Source organism: Equus przewalskii, chromosome 5 (genome assembly GCF_037783145.1).
Source record: "Equus przewalskii isolate Varuska chromosome 5, EquPr2, whole genome shotgun sequence".
NCBI lineage: Eukaryota > Metazoa > Chordata > Mammalia > Perissodactyla > Equidae > Equus > Equus przewalskii.
In genome coordinates this window covers 80,880,512-80,903,408 of record NC_091835.1, presented here as the reverse complement: position 1 = coordinate 80,903,408, position 22,897 = coordinate 80,880,512, and the positions used below count along the sequence as shown (strand labels likewise).

The 22,897-nt window shown below is 39.2% G+C and overlaps 1 protein-coding gene across 5 annotated transcripts in view; it reads right to left on the bottom strand.

Moving 5' to 3' along the window:
• Positions 1 to 22,897, bottom strand: part of SRGAP1 (SLIT-ROBO Rho GTPase activating protein 1) — a 258,617-nt gene that overhangs the window by 66,731 nt on the left and 168,989 nt on the right. For all 5 annotated transcript variants that reach the window (XM_008524590.2, XM_008524591.2, XM_070621938.1 and 2 more), the window contains 3 exons: positions 16,599 to 16,781; positions 15,995 to 16,123; positions 1,251 to 1,472 (listed from right to left, as the gene is read on the bottom strand). In XM_008524590.2, the coding sequence (XP_008522812.1) occupies positions 1,251 to 1,472; positions 15,995 to 16,123; positions 16,599 to 16,781 (534 nt within the window). The remainder of the gene's footprint in view (positions 1 to 1,250; positions 1,473 to 15,994; positions 16,124 to 16,598; positions 16,782 to 22,897) is intronic.

Here is a 22,897-nt window from a genome sequence, read left to right as displayed (position 1 = left end):
AAAGTAGGGTCTTTTAATTGTATTAAAATGGTACTGGGAACAAATAATTTCTTCTTATCTTCCTTATCATAGAAATGCTCTCAGCATATGGGGGTTTCCTTGTACGGAGTCTCCAAAATATTAGAAATTATTGCCTGATGGCAGAACTGGTCATAAAAAAAGGAGAACAGATTCACTTTATTAAAATAATAATACTGGAAAAAAACCTATCAACCCAATTGAAGACACTTGTCTGTGATATTTTACCATGCTGTGTTTACCATAGCTATAACTAAAAAATTAAAACAAAAGCCATTTGGTTTTGGAAATATAACTCTGGGTGGGATAAGCCACTTGCCTGTCCAATTCATGTGCTATTGGCATAAAAACCACCTACCATTTCTAATCAAGTAATTCACTCTATTGAATCAAGGAAAAATAAAATTAAGTTAGAAACATAACAGGCACACACATACATAGCTTATAAGTCTTAACACTAGATGTTTCAGAAAAAATTATGACATTAAAGAAATCTGCCATGGATATTATAATTACATCTATTTTTTAAAACATACTGTCATCACAACGAGCTAAAATTGAGTTTTTAATCTATGAGTATTGTTTTGCACAGCTGGGACACCAAGTGCCATATAGCATGCTCTATTAATTGGTTCTTGTTTCTCCCTGTCCACAGACAATATACCACTATAACTCATAAATGGTTTAAACAGATTTTTTTCCTTGAGTAAAATAGGACAGCTAAAGTCAAATAAAGAAGCTGAGATATAATATATTATTTGTAATGCTCATTTTACTAGTCTGAAGACAACTTGAGTCTTAAAATGTTTTGCACTTTTTTTTTCCCTCTCTCCAATTTTCCTACCATTTACAATATTTTTCTTTTGGGGATCTTTATATCAGGATTATAAGAAGTCTTCAGGTAGATTCTCTCAGGCCAGCAAAATGTTTTGTTTCAAATCTAATCTGAAAGTCTTGTGGTGGAGGGGGAACTCTCCATCCTGAGACCACTGAGCGCTTACACCCACCCGAGCTCACACCTCTAGCTGTTTGGCCACTGCAGGCACTGGAGTGTTTGACCTCTGCTTTAAAAGGGGGCAGTGGCTGATTTTAGCCTCATCCTATACTAAGATCCCGTGCAAAGGCAGGAGAGAGAAAACAACCTGGAATTCTTACAGCTGTTGGGTTACAGCAGGTGAAGAGTACCTCAGTGAACAGACAATTTGTTAGTTTTAAAATAATCAATTACTGACCTCGTCACCCATGTGAGACTGAAACTCAAACTTCACTGGTGGACAGAAGGCAGCAGGGTACATCTCCATGAACCTCTGCTTATCACTCCTGGGCTCCAGGTTGTCAACTGCATTCTCAATGATGTCTAAGCCTTCATGTCTGGAGGTTTCAAGGTTATACTCCGCAGACAGGTAGGTCCTCAGGGCTCTGTTCAGACTCGCATGGTAGCCAAGATCACAGCACTTAAAAAATAGAAGAACATCTTATACAAAAATTAACTCAAAATGGATCAAAGACCTAAACGTGATAGCTGTAACTGTGAAATTCTCAGGAAAAAACGTAGGTGTAAACCTTTATGACCTTGCATTCGGCACTGGTTTCTTGAAGCGGGCAACAAAAGCACAAGGAACGAAAGAAAAAAGAAGCAAATTGCATTTCATCAAATTTGAAGACTTTTGTCCTTCACTATCAAGGGAAAAGATAAGCCACAGAATGGGAAAGTTTTCTTTTGCAAATCATATATCTGACAAAGAAATGTATCCAGAACATACAAAGAACTCTTACAACTCAATAATAAAAAGACAGCCCAATTAGAAAATGGGCAATGTATCTGAACAGACACTTCTCAAAAGAAGTTATACAAATGGTCAGCAAGCACATGAAAAGATGCTCAACATCATTAGTCACCAGGGAGACGCATAACAAAACCACAACGAGATAGCACTTGTACTATCACTCGGATGGCAGGATGGCTATGATCATACAGCCACAGACAGAACAACTGTTGGAGAGCATGTGGAGGAACTGGAAACTGCATACACTGCTGATGGGAATGTAAAACGTTACAGTCACGCTGGAAAAATGTCTGGCAAGTCAAAAGGCTAAACAAAGACTTATTATATGACTTGGCAATTCCATTCCTAGGTATATATACAAGAGAAATAAAAAGATTTTCACACAAAAACTTGTACATGAATGTTTATAGCAGCATTATTCATAACAGCTGAAAAGTGGAAACAACCTAAATGTCCATCAACTAATGAAGAGAAACAAAATGTGTTATAGCCACACAATGGAATATTATTCAGTCATAAAAAGGAATGAAGTACTGACTCATGCTACGACATGGATCAACTGTGAAACATCGCACTCAAAGAAGCTGGTCACAAGAGACCACATATTGTATGATTCCATTTACATGAAATGTCCAGAACAGGCAAGTCTGCCGAGACAGAAAGTAGATTAGTGGTTGCTTAGGGCTAGAGGATGGAAGGATTGGGGAGGGATGGTTAAGGAGTGCAGAATTTCTTTTTGGAGTAATGAAAATGTTCTGAAATTGATTGTGGTGATAGATACACAACTCTGTGAATATACTAAAAGCTAACTGTAGATTTTTAATGAGTGAACTCTATGGTATATGAATAAGATTTCAACAAAGCTGTTAAAAAAATAAAAGAAGCAAAATCAAATACAGAAAGGAAATCAGGAAAAAAAAAGCATTCAAGTTTGTTCATGCATGCTGAGACTGATACAATGATTTATAAATAATCCTTCTAGGATGCAAGATTTTGTAAAATTTTGGATTTGCATAATTTATCAAAGACTCAATAATAACCTATATTCAAACAAGAGTGAGACGAAGAGGTCTGAAGCTGCCAAAATAGTCCAGGAATGAAATGTCCAGAACAGGCAAGTCTGCCGAGACAGAAAGTAGATTAGTGGTTGCTTAGGGCTAGAGGATGGAAGGATTGGGGAGGGATGGTTAAGGAGTGCAGAATTTCTTTTTGGAGTAATGAAAATGTTCTGAAATTGATTGTGGTGGTGATAGATACACAACCTTCTTTCTCATCCCTAGAATACAATTCTTAAATAAGAAATGATCGCCAAAGTCCTTTGATTGGAGACAGAATTTTGTTTACTATTCCTAGGAATCAAAGGGCTTTGGGATTCTTGAATCTTCACTACCTTTAATTTGTATTTTCATTTATTTTTTCATGTTGCATTTTAAGAGAAAATAATAATTTTAAATAGAATACAACACTGGATATTGGTCAGTTATAAATTGCTGACAGAATTTTAAATTTGTACATAAAAACAATATCAATCTCTTAAAGAGGAAACAAGAGGTTTTAAAGGTACAAAACTAGGTCATCTCTATATTGTTCTGATTGAAGTTCAATCAATTCAATTGGATTCAATTCAACTCACTAATTGGCCATCTATTAGGTGGCTGGGCCTATGCTAGCCTCCAGGAATATGAAGACTGAAACAGTAAAATATAATCTCCATTCGCAAGGAATTCAAATACAAGCTGCTCATTAGTTTGCTCCTAAGAGTAGCAGAGGGCACAAAGGATGCAACCTTTGCACAAAAACATGCGTCCACCAGGACACGAGCCATGAGCTCTGTCTTTATGAAGGCACAGATTCAATCACTGACCTGTCCTTAGAAATGCCCACGTATTTAATTCCACTGTCACGCTCCAATTCCAGAATTACTAAATTGGGATTTCTTACATAAAGATAATTCTGCAATCTTGTGATTCACAGCATGGTCTGTGGACCAGCAGCATCAGTTATTCCCTGGAGCTTGTCAGAAACGCAGAATCTGGGGCCAGCTTGGTGGCGCAGCGGTTAAGTTTGCACGTTCCGCTTCTCGGCGGCCTGAGGTTCACTGGTTTGAATCCCAGGTGCAGACATGGCACCGCTTGGCAAAAGCCATGCTGTGGTAGGCGTCCCACATATAAAGTGGAGGAAGATAGGCATGGATGTTAGCTCAGGGCCAGTCTTCCTCAGCAAAAAGAGGAGGATTGACAGTAGTTAGCTCAGGGATAATCTTCCTCAAAAAAAAAAACCAAAAAAACCCAGAAATGCAGAATGTTAGGCCCCACCCCTGACCTGCTGAATTAGAATCTGAAGTTTAAAAAACATTCACAGGTGACTCATATGCACATTACAGTTTGAGAAGCACTGCACTAAAACAATCCAGTGAAAGCGTCCTGTGCCCTGTCCCCTGGGGGTGCCATTTCCCCGGGCAGGCAAGAGAATCCACTTGGTTAAAGATCACTTGATTTTAAAAAGCAGAAAGTAGCTGCCACATCACAATTACAAATACAAACAAAATATAATTGTGAAATGCAGCAACCAGTCTCAAAATTAACACATTTCCAGTGGAATCAGCTGCACTCAAATATTTTTGGTTAATTGAAAACTTCTTGTCTCGGGGCCGGCCCCGTGGCCGAGTGGTTAAGTTCTCGCGCTCCGCTTCAGTGGCCCACGCTGTCGCTGGTTTGGATCCTTGGCGCGGACACGGCACCGCTCATCAGGTCATTCTGAGGTGGCGTCCCACATGCCACAGCTAGAAGGATCCACAACTGAAATATACAGCTATGTACTGGGGCGATTTGGGGAGAAAAAGGAAAAATAAAATCTTAAAAAGAAAAAACCTTCTTGTCTCAGATGAGCAAAGTCCTCTTTTATTTCTCTTGCTACTCAAAATTCATGAAATGTTCTGTGTAGCAGTTTTACACACATTAGAGGGGCTGAAAACTTATTCTATCATTCAATAACACCTAATCTTATGAAAACATGAATTTGTAAAAGAAATGGCCTCATTTCTTCAGGACGTACCAGAGCTTCCAAACATCCCACTATTCCGAAAGAAGAGGGATTCACCTTGATTCTAAATGAAGCAGATCGCAGACGCTGCTTCACGAGTACAGGTGCCAATGGGACTTAACAGAAAATTGATACTGCGAGGAAACAACCCAGAGAAAAGCCTTCCCCCCACTACAAAAACCAAGTCTCTTTTCACCTTAAAAGACAAAGAGAGGAATGAAGTAAAACGAGAAAGAAAAATAAAGAACTCCAACCCCAATTAGCCCACTGAGAGAGAGCTCTGAAGAATACATACTAAGTTTTCCTTATTCCCAGACTTCAACAGTTCACTCCTCAAATTTCTAAGCGTGGCTTCTTTGGGGAATCAACGTCAAGATCACCGCAGCACCGGGGCACATTTCCGCACCCACTCAGCCGGGCGGATCTGGTAGGTCTGCACCCAGTAAGAGCTGATCTCACCGAGGTTTCCTAACAGGCTGTGGAGAAGCATGCACGTGGCTTAGTGAGCGATCCAGGGGTCTCCCCAGGTGTCTCCTGGACTTTGAGTGCTTCCCTTAGAGGTGTCTGTGATGGGCCGGGACGGAAAATTTCCTTCTCTGACCCCTACGGTGCCTCTCGGTCTGGAAGGTCACTTAACTGGCATGATTTTGTTACTTCTGATATCCAGCATTTTCTCCACTCGGGTTTTTCAGGCATCCTGAACTTTACAAGAAAAAGGAATAAAACTCTTATTCAAGGTCTCCTGAGACAGCAGGGCCACTCACAGAATCATCTTTTTTTCTAAACTGAAAGCTAAAATGACACTGGATGTTAAGATTCAAGATACTTGGTTAAAAAGGCCTAAAGTAATTCTATGGAGCTTGTGAATTATTAATGACGATGTGAAAAGCCAGCTTCTGCACCGAGTTGAGTTATAACCCAAGTGCATTTAATGATGAAAATACGGAAGAAACCGATAAAACATTTCATGAAAACAAAACAGTGTTGTTCTGATGGGCGAAAAACTCCAAATGGATACATAAGATTATAGATTAAAACTGGGGAAGGAAAGACTGTTGGAAGCAGGAGGGTGCATGTTTTAAGAAAAAATATCCTAAGGGCTGCCAAGATAGATTCCATTAGATATCAGTCTAATCACCATAGTAGGCTAATTTCCTCAGGCAAAAGGGTTGTAAATAGTGTCAAAAATGAAGGTGAAATTCAGGTTCGTATTGAGGACTGTGACAGACACTTCATCCTGTCCCAAAAGCTGAGAGGTCAGCTTAAGTATACTTGGTGGGTATAACGTCAGTATAACTGGATCACAGCTGTTCAGGGAGATAACATTTTTTTGGCATAAACTCTGTGACATAAGAAGCCCTAGCGGGGTAGAAATTTGGTCCTAGATGAAAGTTATCACAATGGAACTCCACAGGAAACAAAGTCTACAAACATGTTTGCAGAACAGTAAGAGCCGATGTCATTTGCAGGGCAGCCTTGGAAGGGCCGGGAGGGCAGCCCCCAAGTCCTGTGTGATCCAGAATCAAGCAGCTGCCATGAGAATGGAGAGAGAAGAAACTCTTCTGCGGAAATATTCTACTTTAACTTCATCACTCCTGCCTCCATCTGAGAGTCTTCGGTGATCTTTTGTCCTGGGTCCCATCTCTGGCTTTTAATGAGTTTGGCTTGGACCTTTCCAGAGCCATGGATATTGGGTGGCTATTGGGTAAAGACTCCATCTACCTCTTATTTTGAGTCTTTCTGCAAAATAGAGCAACCCAGGCAAATCAAATTGCAAAAACAGCCTCCACATGACCATGGACAGCTTTCAAAGAACCAGAAATAGGTAAGTTCAGAGCTTTTACATTAGATGTCAAATGAAGAAGGTTGACTTCTTCTAAATAAACATCTTTGCCTCTCCCTATTTTCTGCCCCAGCTCTTCAGCATCTCACCCTGAAAACCGCAGATACATCCTGGGAGAGACAAGCCTCTCATGGGACTGAACCGGACGCCTTAACTCCTACAGGCAACTTTACACGCCTGCTTTCATGTCCTGGTTCCTGATGGTCCATAAAGAGCCGAGAATTTAATTCTTGCTGCTGCTTTAACAACTGTAGGCAAGCATTCAGCAAAACTTGTTTTGAGTTTCTCTTGAGCAAAGAAAAGGTCAAAAATGCTACATCTGCATGACAGGACTGGACACAAAGCAGGAACAGGAGGAGGAGAAGTGAGGTTGCATTGGCCTGGAGTAGGCTGAACAATCATTTGTTGCCTAATACAGCTCCCACCCACCAGGGCAATCATTTCCTTCAGAAGAGCTGCTCCTAGACTCCTTTTTCCCTAGGCCAAATCTCTGTAAGTACCCTGAATCAAATCACGAGAGAGGAGAGAGAACATGCAGCAAGCCCAAATAAATACAGGCCAGGTGGTAAATGCAGCGGAGAACCGGAGGCAGAGCGAGTGCTGGGGGAAAGGCTGCTGCTCTCTCACAAAGGGCCGCTGGGTGCAACCTGAATGAAAAGGAGTCAGTCTTGCAAAGCTCTGGAAGAAAGAGTCTTCTAGACAACAAGCAGAAAGGCCCGAGGCAAGGAAAAGCTTGTGGGTCTGGGGAACAGAAAGGCCAACGGACTGAAGCAAGGTGACTCAGGGAAAAGTGACTAAGGCAGGAAATGACACTGAGTGGCAGGTGGGCGCCAGTTCACCCAGGGTCTTGCTGGATAGTTTGGATTTTATTCTAAGGACAACGGGAGGCCTTTGGAGAGTTTTAAACAGGGATTGACAGGTCTGATTTATCTTGTTAAATACTTTGGCTGCTTGGGAAGGGAATGGATTATTGATCGGAAGGTCTTAGTGAAAGCTGGGAGACGGCTTAGGACGCTATTGCTGTTGCTGTCTAAGCGCAGGCAACAGATGAAGCAACTTTGTCCAGGAGACGGAGTGCAGGTGGGAGACACAGCAAGCTTTGGGACATGCAGCAGGCAGAGATGACAGAATCTGCTGATGGGTTGATACGTGCAGAATGAGAGAATTGAGTTTTTGGCTTGTGCTACTGGGTTGAAATGGGTGCCATTTTCTGAGGTGTAAAAAATGGATAAGAAAAAGATACGTGTGTAGAGGATGATGATGGTGATGGAACAAATGGATATAAAAAGTTGTTTTGAGTGTTAGACATGCTCAAGAAGCCTATGAGACGTCTGGCTGTCCAGCAGGCAGTTGGATATACAAATCTGAAGCCCAGGATACATCAAGGCTGGTGATAAAAATCTAGGAGCCATCAGATAGCATTTAAGGTAAGGGACAAAGAGATAGAAAGCCAAGGACCATGCCTGAGGCAACTTTCAACATTCAGAGGTCCAGCTAAGAAGGAAAAGTGAGCACTGGAGACGAGAAAGAGCGGCTTCTGCTGCAGGGGAAAGCAGGTGGGTGCAGCTTCCTTTAACAAAGGCCCGGGCATCTTCCACTGGAAGGAACTTTAAAAGCCGTCTCCTTCAGTCATCCAAATAATTTCGGGTTTTAAATACCCTGTCTATCACAAAGGGATACAAACACGCATAAACCAGTTTACAAGATAACTAGCTATCCTAACCCATTTAACATGATCTCTCTATAATCTTCCTAATAAGAGGTCAGGCCTAATGGGGATGACCGTATTACAGTTTGGCAGGTTTTCACAGATAAATCTTAATACCATTATGTATGGGGGAAAAGTCAAACTAATTAAGAAATATCTGAACCCTGCTTAAGTTGCTTTTTAATTAAACATATGTCTCTAGAGACAAAAGGATAAGGCTAAAAGCTTTAGGATAGCTGATTATTTAGAAATGATAAAATAAACATGGCATGCATATATGATGTAATCTAATTTCAATCTCATTCTGTATAAATGGCTAATAAAACACATGACAGATATCTTTACCAAAAAAAGAGCTGGAGCAGGGGTTTATTCTATGGCAATATTCCACAATAGTAACAAAGATTTATCCTTCACGCTCCAAAGCGACCTGCAAACTTTTTTTTTCCTGGTGAGGAATATTCGCCCTGAGCTAACATCCGTTGCCAATCTTCTTCTTTTTTTGTTTGAGGGAGATTGACCCTGAGCTAACATCTGTGTGAATCCCCCTCTACTTTGCATGTGGGATGCCTGCCCAGCATGGCTGATGAGTGGAGTAGGTTCACGCCCAGGTCGCCAAAGCAGAGCATGCGGAAGTTTAACCACTCGGCAACAGGGTCAGCCCTGAAAGTGACCTGCAAACTTTTATTGGGAGTAATTGGAGACTGTAGTGTAAAGATGACAAATACTTCATTATTACTGGCAGGTCTCTGGGACAAAGCACCAATAGAATTTCACTGGAGAAGACTCTTTCTCTGAATGCCTTTGAGGGTAGACAGATGTGGAACTGGGCTGAAAGAGGCTACCTTACCAGTTCTGCAATCTTGAAACCAGTTGTTTTAAGAATTTCAGACATACAGAGTGGTGGATTTGATTACAGATCAGAGATTCCTAGCACTACGACTTGTACTCTCCCTTAACTCTTTTCTCTCAGCAAATCATAATCATTTGAAAATTTCAGCAATCAATTATGAATATTTGTTGCCCATATGGTTTTTCTTCCGGTTGTAATACATCCTTATTTCTACAGAGTAATTTGTTACAGTCTCTTTTGCACTTAACGTTGAAGATATTAATGATCATAGATGTGAAATCTAGTTTTTATAAAACTACAACCTATTTTCTCCTATAATGATGCCTTTATTCTCCCAAAGCAATAAAATTTCCTTTGGCCAATATTTGCAATATATTTCTTACAATTCATATTTATTCTTTAAAATGACGATAAAAATCCTCATTGTGAAATTAACTCTGTTCCACTTCCCACCTAATTTGAAACGAAGAGATTGTTACTCTACAAATTAAAATTTGCTTAGGACTTTCTTCAGAGACAGAGGAGAAGCCATCTTAATCGTCTTCTGCTTGAGTGACACTCTGGATTAACTGATACTCCGTTCATTCTACAAAGCAGAGGTCAGCTAACTATGGCTTGTGAGCCAAATCCAGCCCATAGCTGGACATGGTAAATAGAGTTTGATTGCAACACAACCATACCCATTTGCTTACTTATTATCTATGCCTGCTTTTGCACTAGCAACACAACCATACCCATTTGCTTACTTATTATCTATGCCTGCTTTTGCACTAGAGTTAAGTAGGGACAGAGACCATATGGCTCATAAGACCCAAAATATTTATTGTCTGGCCCCTACAGAGAAAGTTTTTCCTTTTCTTTTCATTTTTTAGGAAGACTGGCTGTGAGCTAACATCCACGCCCATCTTCCTCTACTTTATATGTGGGATGCCTACCACAGCATGGCTTGCCAAGCGGTGCCATGTCTGCACCCGGGATTTGAACTGGCGAACCCCGGGCCGCCAAAGCAGAACATGTGAACTTAACTGCTGGGCCACCCGGCTGGCCTCTAGAGAAAGTTTTTCAACCTCTGCTCTAAAGCATCATGACTAACACACTGTGAACACTCACAGCTTACAGGTCGTCTCTAGTACTCCTGTACATTTCTGCTCAAATAATTTGTCTGCTGTTAAGAGTCGACTGCACAATATTTGTGCCGCTTATATTTATTATAATTTAATTAAATATTAAATGAACTGATAAAATAAGTGGGAAAAGAGTTGTTGGAAAGACTTAAGCGTAAACAAAAATGCTATCAAATTAGGCAAAGATATGTCAGTTGTGCAAGATTGTGAAAACATTGTATATATCCAGAGTATTTTTTCTTCTACATTATAGAACTCAAAAGTAGAAATCATAGACAATACACAAATGGATCTGGTCTGTGCAAAGCAAGACTACTCAGAACTCTGTACAAAAAGATAAATCATAACATTAAAAGATTGGCAAGTGCAAGTACATTGGTATGCTTTAGATTGAAATAGTTAAGGCATGCTTTCATCATTTTTTATAACTCTCTGCTTTTTCTTTTTTTTAAATATGAAATATGCCATACTTACAGACAAGTGCAAAACATACATGCTCCTTTTAAATAAATAAAATAGTGTGGATATTTCAGAAGTCCTTTAAACGTCCCCCACCCCCGCCCCCCAATCACAATCCCTTCCCTTCTCCCTAGAGATAACTCAGTATCTGGAGTACCCACAAATGTCTAAACTTTGTTTGGTGTACTACGTTCAAATATTTCCAGCTAAAATAAAAGAGTAAATACTTGTTTAACATTTGAGCCATCATGTTCTTCATATTACCCTCAATAGCAATACAATCAACTTTAGAGGTCTGATATCTAATATTTTTAATTTGGACTTTATCAAGTAGTTCATTTATTTAGTTTATAAAAGTGTTGTTTTCAGTGGCGAAGTTCATCATAAAATTAATTTATTGATCACAACAAGGCACAAAAAAGAAAATTCCAGTAGAGATCTAATTAAACCTTTAGAAATAGAATGTTTCTATACTGATAGATAGCTATTTCTCAGAGAGAGAACCTTTCTAATTCAAACTAACATTGATAGGTAAAGATGAAGTTTATCTAAAATAGATAAAAACTGAAATTATTAAATATTTTTTAAAAAACCATTAGATCATCTCCTAATAAATAGGAGAGACTTGAACTAGTCTATCAAAGTGTTGAATTATTAAAGTTTTTAGACCTATCGTAATTAGAAAAGAGGATTCCATTAAATAGGGTTTCAATGACATATATATATGTAAATTGATTAGTCTGAAGTACTTGAAAATATTTTCTTAAATTTTTATTCCCCTTTAATTTACATTATTAATTTGTACTCTAAGAAAGCATCTTACTGACCAAAAGTAAGTTATAGCTCAGAAATTGCTCAGTTCCAAATTAGTCGATTTCCAATTTAATAAAATCTAAATTCATGAGGGTTTAGAATAAGCATAGTTTGTTGCAAGGGGAAAAAACTTAACCATATTATGGGGGAATCAGAGTTACATGACCCTAAGCCAGTGATCAATTTTAGCATGATGGCTTAAACAGCTGTTACATATCTACATAAGACGTAGCAACACCACCTGTGATGTGTTCTGTTGCACAGAGCTGAACTTGAATCGGTAAAGCCTTTATATAATGTTTGCTTTACAGGAAATACAGGGGATAGAGAAATAGGCTAAATGACACCACAAGAAATTTATCAGACAAATCCAGAAGCTGAGATGTTCTGAGGAACTACTCAACAGCTGTCTCTTTAACAAGGGACTGTGCTAGATTAAAAAAAGGCTAAAGGGACACATCACCCAGATGCAAGGGTGATCCTAAATTGAGTCCAGTCTGGACATGCAAGCTGTGAAACATTTTTTGGGGTCACAAATGGGAATATGGTCTGCTTATTAGATGAGATAAAATTTTTCTGAAATGGAAGTATGGACATCAGTGATTGAAAAAAGCAGGTTAAAAAGCTGTATGTAAAATATGATTTCATATTCTCCTTCTGGTCTAAAAATACGTGTGTGGACACAGAAAAAGTCTACATTTTAACAGCGATGATCTTGGGTAATAAGAATGTGATCATTTTATTTTTGCTTGTGGTATTTTCTAGTTTTCTACAACGTATGTGTACCGCTTCTGTTATTATAATAGACTAGTTTTAAAATATAAATTCTATGGGAAATTTATATGACTATTTTTTATGCCAATAGATCCATTTATCACGGGCTATCAGAAAATTTATTAAAAAAAAAAAGATACTGACATGAGTAGAAGCCAAAGAAAACTGGAGGTCTATATAAAAAGGTCTCAACTTGCATTCTTTGATTATTTACAATGCTTTGACGTAGTCAAGATAAATTTAGTATCTTCTGTCATTTCACATACAAAATGCTGTGCATTAAAAATGTTGTCTTGACTTTTTCTCACTAGAGTTGTAACAGCTCTTCTAATAATTATTAGATAGCCCAGTATGAAAGGTATTTTGCTAAATAAGCTCACAAAGCATAAAGGATTTTAGATGCCCTTGCACAAGAATCAGTTTCTTTTTCACCAGGAAGGGTCAAACTCAATGGTTTTAGGATCACCACTATATATGCGAATTGGATTCCTACAAAATAAGCAGCCGTTTTAGAACATACATATTCACACTCTGATTGCTTTAAAAGTAAGTCAATGAATGTATAATTTTTCACTAAGAGAGTTTCAATTTCAGTTGAATGTGACCACGAACCAATTTCCTATCATTTCTTTTAAAACTCATACTGAAGTTGTATTGTTAGAGAATTCTTCACATTTTAGATTTAAGGTTGATCTTTTAAAAGTCCAACTTCTTTTAAAATTGAAAATTACTTGGCATATTTAACTATCACTTATTCATATCGGAGTTAATTAGATCTGGAGGTTAAAATGGCTGAGTTTGAAACCTACTACTTATTAGCTGTGTAACTTTTGGCAAGTTATCCCAGCCTAGCTAAGCCTTGGTTCTTTTAATCTACAAAACGGCGAAATAGTATTCACCTTCCAAGGTTATGACGGTTAGATGAGATTTTGCTTAGAAACCCGCCTGTCACATGGTAAGAGCTCAATAAATGTCCATGACGATGATGGTGACTCTCATATCCTGACACGCCATTCCTGTCCTATATGGAGGATGCTGCTGGACATCTCCACACTGATGCCCACCAGGTATCTCAATCTTACCAGCTGTAACAGAACCACTGCTCCTCGCTTCTCCCCATGTCCCCATCTCAGTTAAAGGCACCATCATTAACGTCGTTACTCAGGACCTGAACCTGAGTCATTTGTATCCTCCTTTTCACCCACTGTATCAAATTCCTAATTAGCTCTATCTTCAATATATTCTGAATCCAACCACTTCTCACAGGTCTTTCGTTACCACGCCAGTCCAAGTCAGCATCATCTCCAGCCTGGACAATTGCAGAAGACTCTAGATACAGCTTGATGTTTTCCCCTTTGTCCACTCACCCGCCTCAGTCTATTTTCCACCCAGATGCCAGAGTCTTTAAAATATAAACGAGGTGATGTCACTTCCTCGTGTAAAACCCTTGAACGGCTTCCCACCACACTTAGAACAAAATCCAAACCCCTTCCCTCAGCCAAAAGCCCCAAAGTGACTGGGCTTCCAGCTCCCTTCTCTCCCAGCACTTTCCTCCTCCCCCACTCAGCTCCGGCCACACTGGCCTCCTTTGCTAGTCCTCGGGCAGTATGAGCTTGCCAAACACACTTCTGCTCTAGACCTTGAGCCTTGCCAGCCCTTCTGTAGGAGCAATTCCTTCCCCAGGGAGCTACACGGCTCTCCAGCTCAATTCTCTGCTCCGAGATCAGGTTTTTTCAGACCACGCCATCAAAAGCAGCGCCCCCCCATAGCTCTGTTTTATTTTTCTTCGTGGCATTGTTACTACTACAATAAGCAGTAACTTATTGTTAATACTTATATATATAATAAATATATCTATAAGATATAAATATACATTATATGTATACTGTGTGTGTGTAAATTCTTGTATGGCCTGTCTCCCAAACTAGCACATAAACCCCATGAAAGTGAGCACTGTTTTACTCATTGCTGGATCCCCATTCTCAAGAACAGCGCTTGGTACACTGCAGGTATTAAAGAAATACTTTTTCAATACCTGAGGACTTTCACTTGTGTTAAATTGGCTTGGGGTTAGCTAAGTATTCCAATCACTACTAAAATAAGCCCTAAACAAAAAAAAGCAAGCAGAGTAGCTACATTAGTTTTTCTATATTCCATGCACTTTGCAGAATTCTTACAGATCTAGGTTTAAAAATAGGTATCATAAAATGCTTCATCTTTATTCAGGAAATCTAGCAGCAATCTAGCAGAAAAACAACCCCTTTTATTTCATCAGAGTGCTAAATGAAAATAAATATATTTTTTAAAAGCTTCTGTATTTGAAACAATTAAGTGATCAGTTACTTGAGTGAAAGACTTGGAACAAAGGAAAAGAGAAAAAAGTTTTCCCTGGTTTTATTTATTACTAAATGGTTCTGTATAAAGAAATTATGGTATTATGGGATAAAATTGTTTTTAGATTCAAATAAAAGGAAAAAGTCGCATCAAAATGTTAACGAAGTAAAAAATAATTTTCTCCCCTAACAATTCTTTTGTAAAAGTCCCAAACCGTGGTTCTAAAATGATAGCTAAATACTTGAAATTTAAATTCACCATAAAAATAAAGTTGCTTTAATCTACTGTATGTCTAAATTATGATAGAGACCATGAAAATAATTTTCTAGTATCATAAAACTGTTGAATCCAATGCATACACAGCAGTATATGAGTAAAGTTCCCATAGATAATGAACTCTCTGACCCTCTGTCACGTTATCTGTGCTTTTCTTACAACATAGCACTTTTTTCTTTTATTTGCAGATATTGGCATTTTAGGACACAGGACTGTGTCTGCTGCATCTCTGCAGTCTCCCACAGTGTTAGCACAAGGACTGGGCTGCTCAGGACACATTTTCTGAACGACAGAATGAATGATGCCAAAGGTTAAAGTTGGAGAGTGATAACGGTAATATCTGCATAAATATAACAGTGGATATATACTTGGAGAGTTCTAAATAAGTCCAGTTACTGCTCTTTTATATCATATCCTATGAGAGAAAAGGATAGGGAGTTAGATAAATTTACAAAAGTGGTTTACAGGCACTCTCTTCTGTTTCACAGTATTTATCACAACTGAAGTAAGGCCATTATTTGTGTAGTTATTTGCTTGACATCTGTCTTTCCCACTTTAAGTTCCAGAGGATAAGAACTGTATATGGCTTCTCAGAGCCTCAGCATCTCACGACAGCAGGGGCCCAATACATGTATATTGTGTCAATGAATGCAGTAAGGGCTGTGCCACTGTCTAATTGAAAAATGACTGGGTCCCCTTCCCAGCTGAGTTTACTGGGCACTCACAGCTCCACAGGACCTAATAGCTTATTTTTCATTCGTTTTAGGATGCACACTTTTTCACACGCATCTGCCAACATATAGTGTCTTAGTATCATGTATAGTTTAATTGGCAGCACTTCGCCTTCTGACTATTACATAAAATAACATTGTTTTACTAAATGATGGTGTTTTAGAATCAATCAAATCTACTTATGGCTAATCCCATCTTAATATGGAAAACATAAAAACTTCAAGTACTTACATCAATTAAATCTGAAAGATCATGAATATAATACTTGAAAACTGAGGCATTGGTTGCTTCAAGGGTTAGGAGATATTCATTCCGTGCCTTAATCGATTTTAGCTTATTTTCCGAATACTTTGCTTGTCTCTGGAAATGAAGAAGAGCCAGGCATTGGGAAAGACAACAAAGTCATTTTTAAATAAGACAAAGAAACATACATGAATTTCTATTAATCTAAACAATTTACTCTACATATACCAATGACCTTCGAAGTCCTTTGAGAAAAGTACATTTCGAATTGGATTTAAATAACAAACTAAAATTACCCAGCTACGGGAATAACGACAATGTATTTGGGCTTCAGGCCCATTTGCAATGAAATCTCTTCGTTAATATTCAAGTTCTCTGTGTTGTGTGTTGAATACTTGGCATTCACCACTAAACGATGTCCAGCTGTTATTACGTGATTTTTATGTTTCTTAAACACTTTCCATTCCCGTGGGAGGAAACGCACATCAATTCCCAATAACTTACAACGTGCCTCTATCAGCTCTGTATCAGTCTTCTTGGTGCTGTCACCTCCAGTGAGGAGACAAAGGCCCTGCAACATATTTTTCTTTACCTTTTCTTTCATTTTTTCGATTTTCTTTACAGAGCTCCGTCGCTGATGTCTCTCTTCTAGTCTGATATGGAAGACCGGGTCCCCAGACCTTCCAATTTGCTTTTCTTCTTGTTTTTCAGCCTCTTTCAGCTTGCTCTCTGCACTGATGCTCTCTGCATGGTACATATGGTACGTTTTCATCACCTGTGAAAATGGGACCCAAACTGTTAAAAGCTGTCTGTCTGTAACTTGGAGAGTGAATGGAAACCATTATATGACGTCTATGTTAAAAACACCACCTTCCAGCTGGCAGGGGTGAGCCAGATTGGTAGTAAAATAGATGAATTATGGACTATTGCTTCTAAATAAAGCAAACAGAAATATGCAAATTCACCTGCCAGGAAGAGGCACTGAGGGGCAGGCTTTGATGAAAAAATGATTTACAGGGTCTTCTGCGTGCTTTCAGTGCACTTGAAAAGTTCCCTGAAGCTGGAGTGTTTCTCTGAAATCTCCTCTGCATTATTAATTTGCAGAATAAACCATTATTCATGGGTAAATTTGAGCCAACCTTGGAATTATAAAAAACTCCAAGTTAGTACAGCCCTTACTAAAGGAATTTTACTGCATAAAATTTGTCAAAATACAAAATGTAAATATGAAGGTTTATACATAGTTTTAGTCTTAAAAAAATTGTTTTTCTGACCACAAAGTAATACTTTATGGTCAGTATAGGAAACATGTGATACAAAAAAGAAAATAAACAAAATAAAAAGCAAGCAGAGATAAGCACTGTTAAGATTCAGGGGGGCCAGCCCAGTGGCGCAGTGGTTAAGTTCATGTGCTCCACTTCAGTGGCCCAGGGTTTGCAGGTTTGGATCCCAGGCGTGGACCTCCACACTGCTCATCAAGCCACGCTGTGGCAGCACCCCACATAAAATAGAGGAAGACTGCCACAGATGTCAGCTCAGGGCCAATCTTCCTCACTAAAAAAAATAAATAAATAAAAGATTTTGGTATACAGCCATCTCGCCTTTTTCCTATGAAAACACACACACACACACTCTCTCTCTCTTCCCTCCCTTCATTTTAAAATGACACATATCATTTCTCCTTCCAAAAAATGTGGATCATACTATATTTACAATTTTCAATCTATATCCTTTTTTCACTTAACATACCAGAACATTTTCCTATATCACTAAATATTCTTCTGAAACATAATTTTAAGGCAGGGCTGGATAACATTTCTTTACATGACTATGCCATAACCTACTTAACTAAATCCCTATTATCGAACATTTTAGGATATTTCAACGTTTTGCTTTACGAATAAAGCTGTGCTGAAAACCTTGATGTCTATCCTATCTTATTTCTTCTCTTAGAAATGAAACATATAATTTGCATTTTAATAGATTTAGGAAGATATAGAACATAAATTTTGTAATGTATCCTTTCCATGTATATTATAAATTTAATGAATCCTCGATTAAAAATTTTAAGGTTTAAAAATCAAAAACATTTAAGTCTTTAAAAAGTTTGGTTATATTATCATTACAGAAATGTTTGTGCACAACTTTGTGTCATATTTCCTATGACATATTTCCGGAAGTAGAATTGCAGAGTTGGAGAATCTGCACATTTTTGAGGCTCTTGAGTCAAAGTGCCCATTTAACACGCTGATAATTTGAAGAAAACCTAACCTATATAGTTACTTCCCAAAGCATTTTAATGATACAGATGTTTAAAAATATTTTCTCAAATGATGAAGTGCATCATTATTTATTTTTATATCTATCACATATTTGTATAAAGTCTCTGTAGTCTTAGATACAGAAGAATAATAGTCACAGATTTTAAGAGATTTTACCTGAAAATCAGAGTTTTCCAATATAATTTCAATCTGCTTTTTTTTTTTTTGAGGAAGATTAGCCCTGAGCTAACATCTGCTGCCAATCCTCCTCTTTTTGCTGAGGAAGACTGGCCCTGAGCTAACATCCATGCCCATCTTCCTCTGCTTTATATGTGGGATGCCTACCACAGCATGCCTTGCCAAGTGGTGCCATGTCCGCACCCGGGATGCGAACCAGCGAACCCTGGGCCGCTGAAGCAGAACGTGCGAACTTAACCGCTGCAACACCAGGTCGGCCCCATCAATCTGCTTTTATATGCAGAGTCAGACATCTGGGCCAATTCTGAAACCTGTTTATTTTGAAAATAATTATATAAGAAAGGACATAGATAAGATGTGATGACTCCAATGTGACTGAAGTATCAAGGACCATCCCAGAACTCAGCACGCAAGTAATGGGTGGAGGCACTTTCTCATATGTTATGTCAAATTCTCATCCATATAAGAGAGATTCCATTTCATTTGTAAATAAGTTATTCAGAGCCAATTTTATAACGAAGGTGTAGTTTACAAGAGATTAATGGAATGTTTTGAAGTTAAGGAACTTGATTTTTTTCATTCCAAAAGATGAGTTTTAAAATAGTTTGGGAACTAAAAGCATCACTGGAACGAATCTATTTAGGTTGAATCCTATGAAATTGCTGGTTTTGTAGGTTATATAAAAAAGGTAGAAAATCAGCACTTTCTTTGGTTCAACTTAACATTCTCAAGATGACTATTTTGAAGAGTAAAGCATGGGGTTAATGAAGAGTCTTTACTTATTTTCATAGAAGCTGATGATGTCTTTCCTTAAAAACGTGAGCTAGCGAGTCCTGTCAAGGCACTGCTGACCAAGAACCAAGTGAGGGCTAGACCACAGGGTCGTCTGTTTTCAGTAATTATCAAACCCGTCCAGGGGAAGTTTGGTTGGCTACTCCAGTTTAAAAGAAAAATAAAATAGCACTCGGAAACAGCTGGGCAGCTGGGGAATGAAAAGGGAGTCACCGTGCAGCTGGGCAAACAGCGAGGTCAATGGAGCTATTACACACCTTGCATTTCTAGGCTTGGCTCTGTTTATATTCCCTGCCGGAAGCAAACCCACATACCATTTGGGTGCTGGTTCCAGTTACATCTTTAAATGAGAGGGTGGAATAAACCAAGCTCTCTCTGTCTCTCATACACATACACACACACACACACACACACACACCTCTCACAGAGTCGCTCAGCTGTCTGTATTCTTCTTGCTTATAGACACGAAGGAAGAAATGAGGACACGTGACTCCCATCATCACTGGATGGAAAGGCATCCCAGACAGCCCTGTGAATCTGAGAAATCTCTCTCTTAAATATATCCCGAAGACAAGACCTGAACTCCTGACTCTTGTTTACCGTGGATGCTGAGGACTCACGTAAGCAGGTAATTTGCACACACTGAGCCTGAGGATACTGAGCTGGCTGCCAGCACACGGTTCTCATTAAGCAGCCCGCGTTGAGAGGAAAACATCTGAGTCCGCCCTAACACTGGCAAGAAAAGGGTGTCAGTCTCTCGCTATCATGTGGTTCAGCATAAGAGCTGAGGGTTCTCTAACCAGTTCAATGGTAATTTCCAGAACATTTCTTTGTTCGGCTTTCCAATATGACTTAGGGTTTCCATGATTCTCTAAAACGTTAACAGTTACAATGAATGAATTTTAAAAGTCAGGAGGAAAAACACTAAAAGCTTTTCTGAGAACTCTAATTACAGATAATGAAGGCAAGCACAAACTGCATTATTTAAAATGTAAGCTGTTGACAGAAGTTAAATGTGTTTTGTATTTAAAATAACAGACAGTTCTCTCTTTTTCAGAGAAGTCAAAGAAAGCTTTTATTTCTTAAAGGTGCATTCTGAATACATACGGCAAAGAAAATAACAGCTTCTCCATCAGCTTAATGCAAACACAAGCCTTTGCATGCCAAATGACATACTAGGCACACATCCATTTAAATGTACTCCAATAGCATATTTTCCTATTTGAATTCTTCTCCACTAAAGCCTTATGCATAATTCTCCATTGAACACACTCAATTTATCTTCCTGCTCCATCTTTCCTTAGCTGCAGGACGAATATAGCCAAGCAGAAAGTGGCCACATCATGGAGTTCTTTCTGAGACTGTGAAATCCTATATAAAAACTTTTGCACAGAAGCTGTTAATATTTTTTTCTTACTGACAGACCTATGTATCTGCCACTACTCTTGTACTTTAAATCAAAATAATTAAAATAGCTATAGTAAATTTCAATATTCACTGTCAAGAAAACACTATGTATCTGAAAACCGCCCATGTGTTGCAGAAGATCAATGGATTAAGGCTATAAATTCTACTTTTTGACTTCTGGCTCAGAAGTTAGAAGACTTAGATGGTTCCAGGAATGGATCTACCAGTTACTAGGTGTGGGGAAGTTAACACTTCTGCTCACCTTACAAGGTTGTTGTGGACACCCAATTGTGCATTCCTGTGTCCATGTGTGTGTGTAATTTAAACTTTACCGAGTACTTACTATATTGGTGTGTATATATATGTATACCACTAATATATATGTGTACATATATGTAATATGTATATATTTAGCCAAATAAGTATTACATAATGCTCACTACATGACAGACATTGTTCTAAGCATTTTGCAAAAATAGCTTATTCAATCCTTCTAAAAACTCTCATGAGGTAGGTACCTTCATTCTCCCCATTATACAGATGAGAAAAGTGAGGCATGGAGAGGTTAAGCAACTCGCCCAAGGTCACACAGCTGGTAACTGGCAGAGCAATGGTTGGAAGCCTGGCAGCCTGGCTCCAGATTAGGTGTTCTGAACTGCTGGGCCATAACCTTTGGAAAGTGTAAAGCATCATCCAAATGGAAGGCCTCTTGACCTGGAGCATATAGTTACTCTTGGTTATTTTTAGGAATGGAGGCAAAGAAGGAATGAAAGATAATTAGTTATTCATTTGACATTTGCTTGGTGCTTCCCACCAGTAAGGCACTGATAGGTGTAAAAATCAAGGCTTGGTTTTCATCTTCCAAGAGTTTAAATTTTTAGAGATTGAAAAATAGGCCTTGGAGATTCTGATGGGCCCCAGGGAAGGGAGAGGGCATTCAGGCTGGAAGGACAGTATCAGCAAAGGTACAGCGGGCAGGTGGGGCCCACACGGGGGAGGTGCGCATGAGTAGACCAAGATGGCAGAGGAGGGCATCCAGCAAAGTGCCTGAGGAGCGGATGGTTGGGTGACTGAGCTGAAGGGTAAGACTGAAGGAGTGAGCATGTGCCAGCTCAGGAGAGCCTTGAAACCCCAACTCAGAAGTGTAGAATTTATTCAAGAGGGGTTTGTGAATCCACAGCGGTGTAAACAGTATGACAATAATGCATACAGCAGTAACCTGGGAAGGCATGCAGGATGGTGTGGGGTGTGAAGTGACCGCATTTAGCAAGGAAGAAGAGGGAACGGAAAGTAAGAGAGAGAATCCAGGGCCTTTTTTCTGTTCTCACTTTCTCTGACCTTTCTTAAACTTGACACTGCTCCCTCTGCCCTGGAGTTCAAAGCCTCACGGTCTGGTCCCAACACAGGCCCACCAGCACTTAGTCTACTACTCTGAGTCAATCACTTAACACTCCCTCAGAATTTGTACTTTCCTGCCTCTGGGGCCTTCTCCCAAACCGATCCCACTGCCCAGGATGCCCTCCCCAGGTACCTCCTCCTGTTACCGTTCTGATTCACCCTCCAAGGCAAGCTCAAATGTCACTTGGTTCCCCAGGCACAGTGACCTTGTTCATCCACCCACCAGGACCTACTACTTGACAGCCCTTCAGACTCTCTGCCATGTGTTACAGATCTCTGTGTTCCCCCCGGTACCATGGGTGGTCCTGTAGGTTCTGCTAGGGCACCAACAGTATCTTAGGCAACTTCAGATCCTTAATATTGCCTTATATACAGTGGGAGTAAAGTCGGCATTTGGTGAGAAACAAATGAAGGACAGGAATCCATTTTACAGTCAGCTTGTCCATTCATTTAATAAATATTTAGTAAATACCCAGAATAAGCCTGGCATTATTCTTCTCCACCCCCAGCATCCATAATAGCACCTCCAATAAATACCTGGGATTGGACTAACGGGACGACAAATAGTTCTAAATAATTTGTGAAATACAGTTAGCGTTAGAATTCATGGTCCCTGAAAAAAGAAAGGTGTGGTAGTTGGTGGGGGGGAATGAAAAGCAATGTCAGTGGCAATATTTCCTAATTCCGCATATAGCCTGCTGTTTTATGAAAGCCATCAATCTCTAAAACCTCTTCTGAGAACTAGTTTCTGGATTTCCTTCATCATCAGCAACCTAAGATAAAGATCTCTTTCCTACAATCAGTACAGAGAGGGCTCTAATTGTAACTGAGTTTC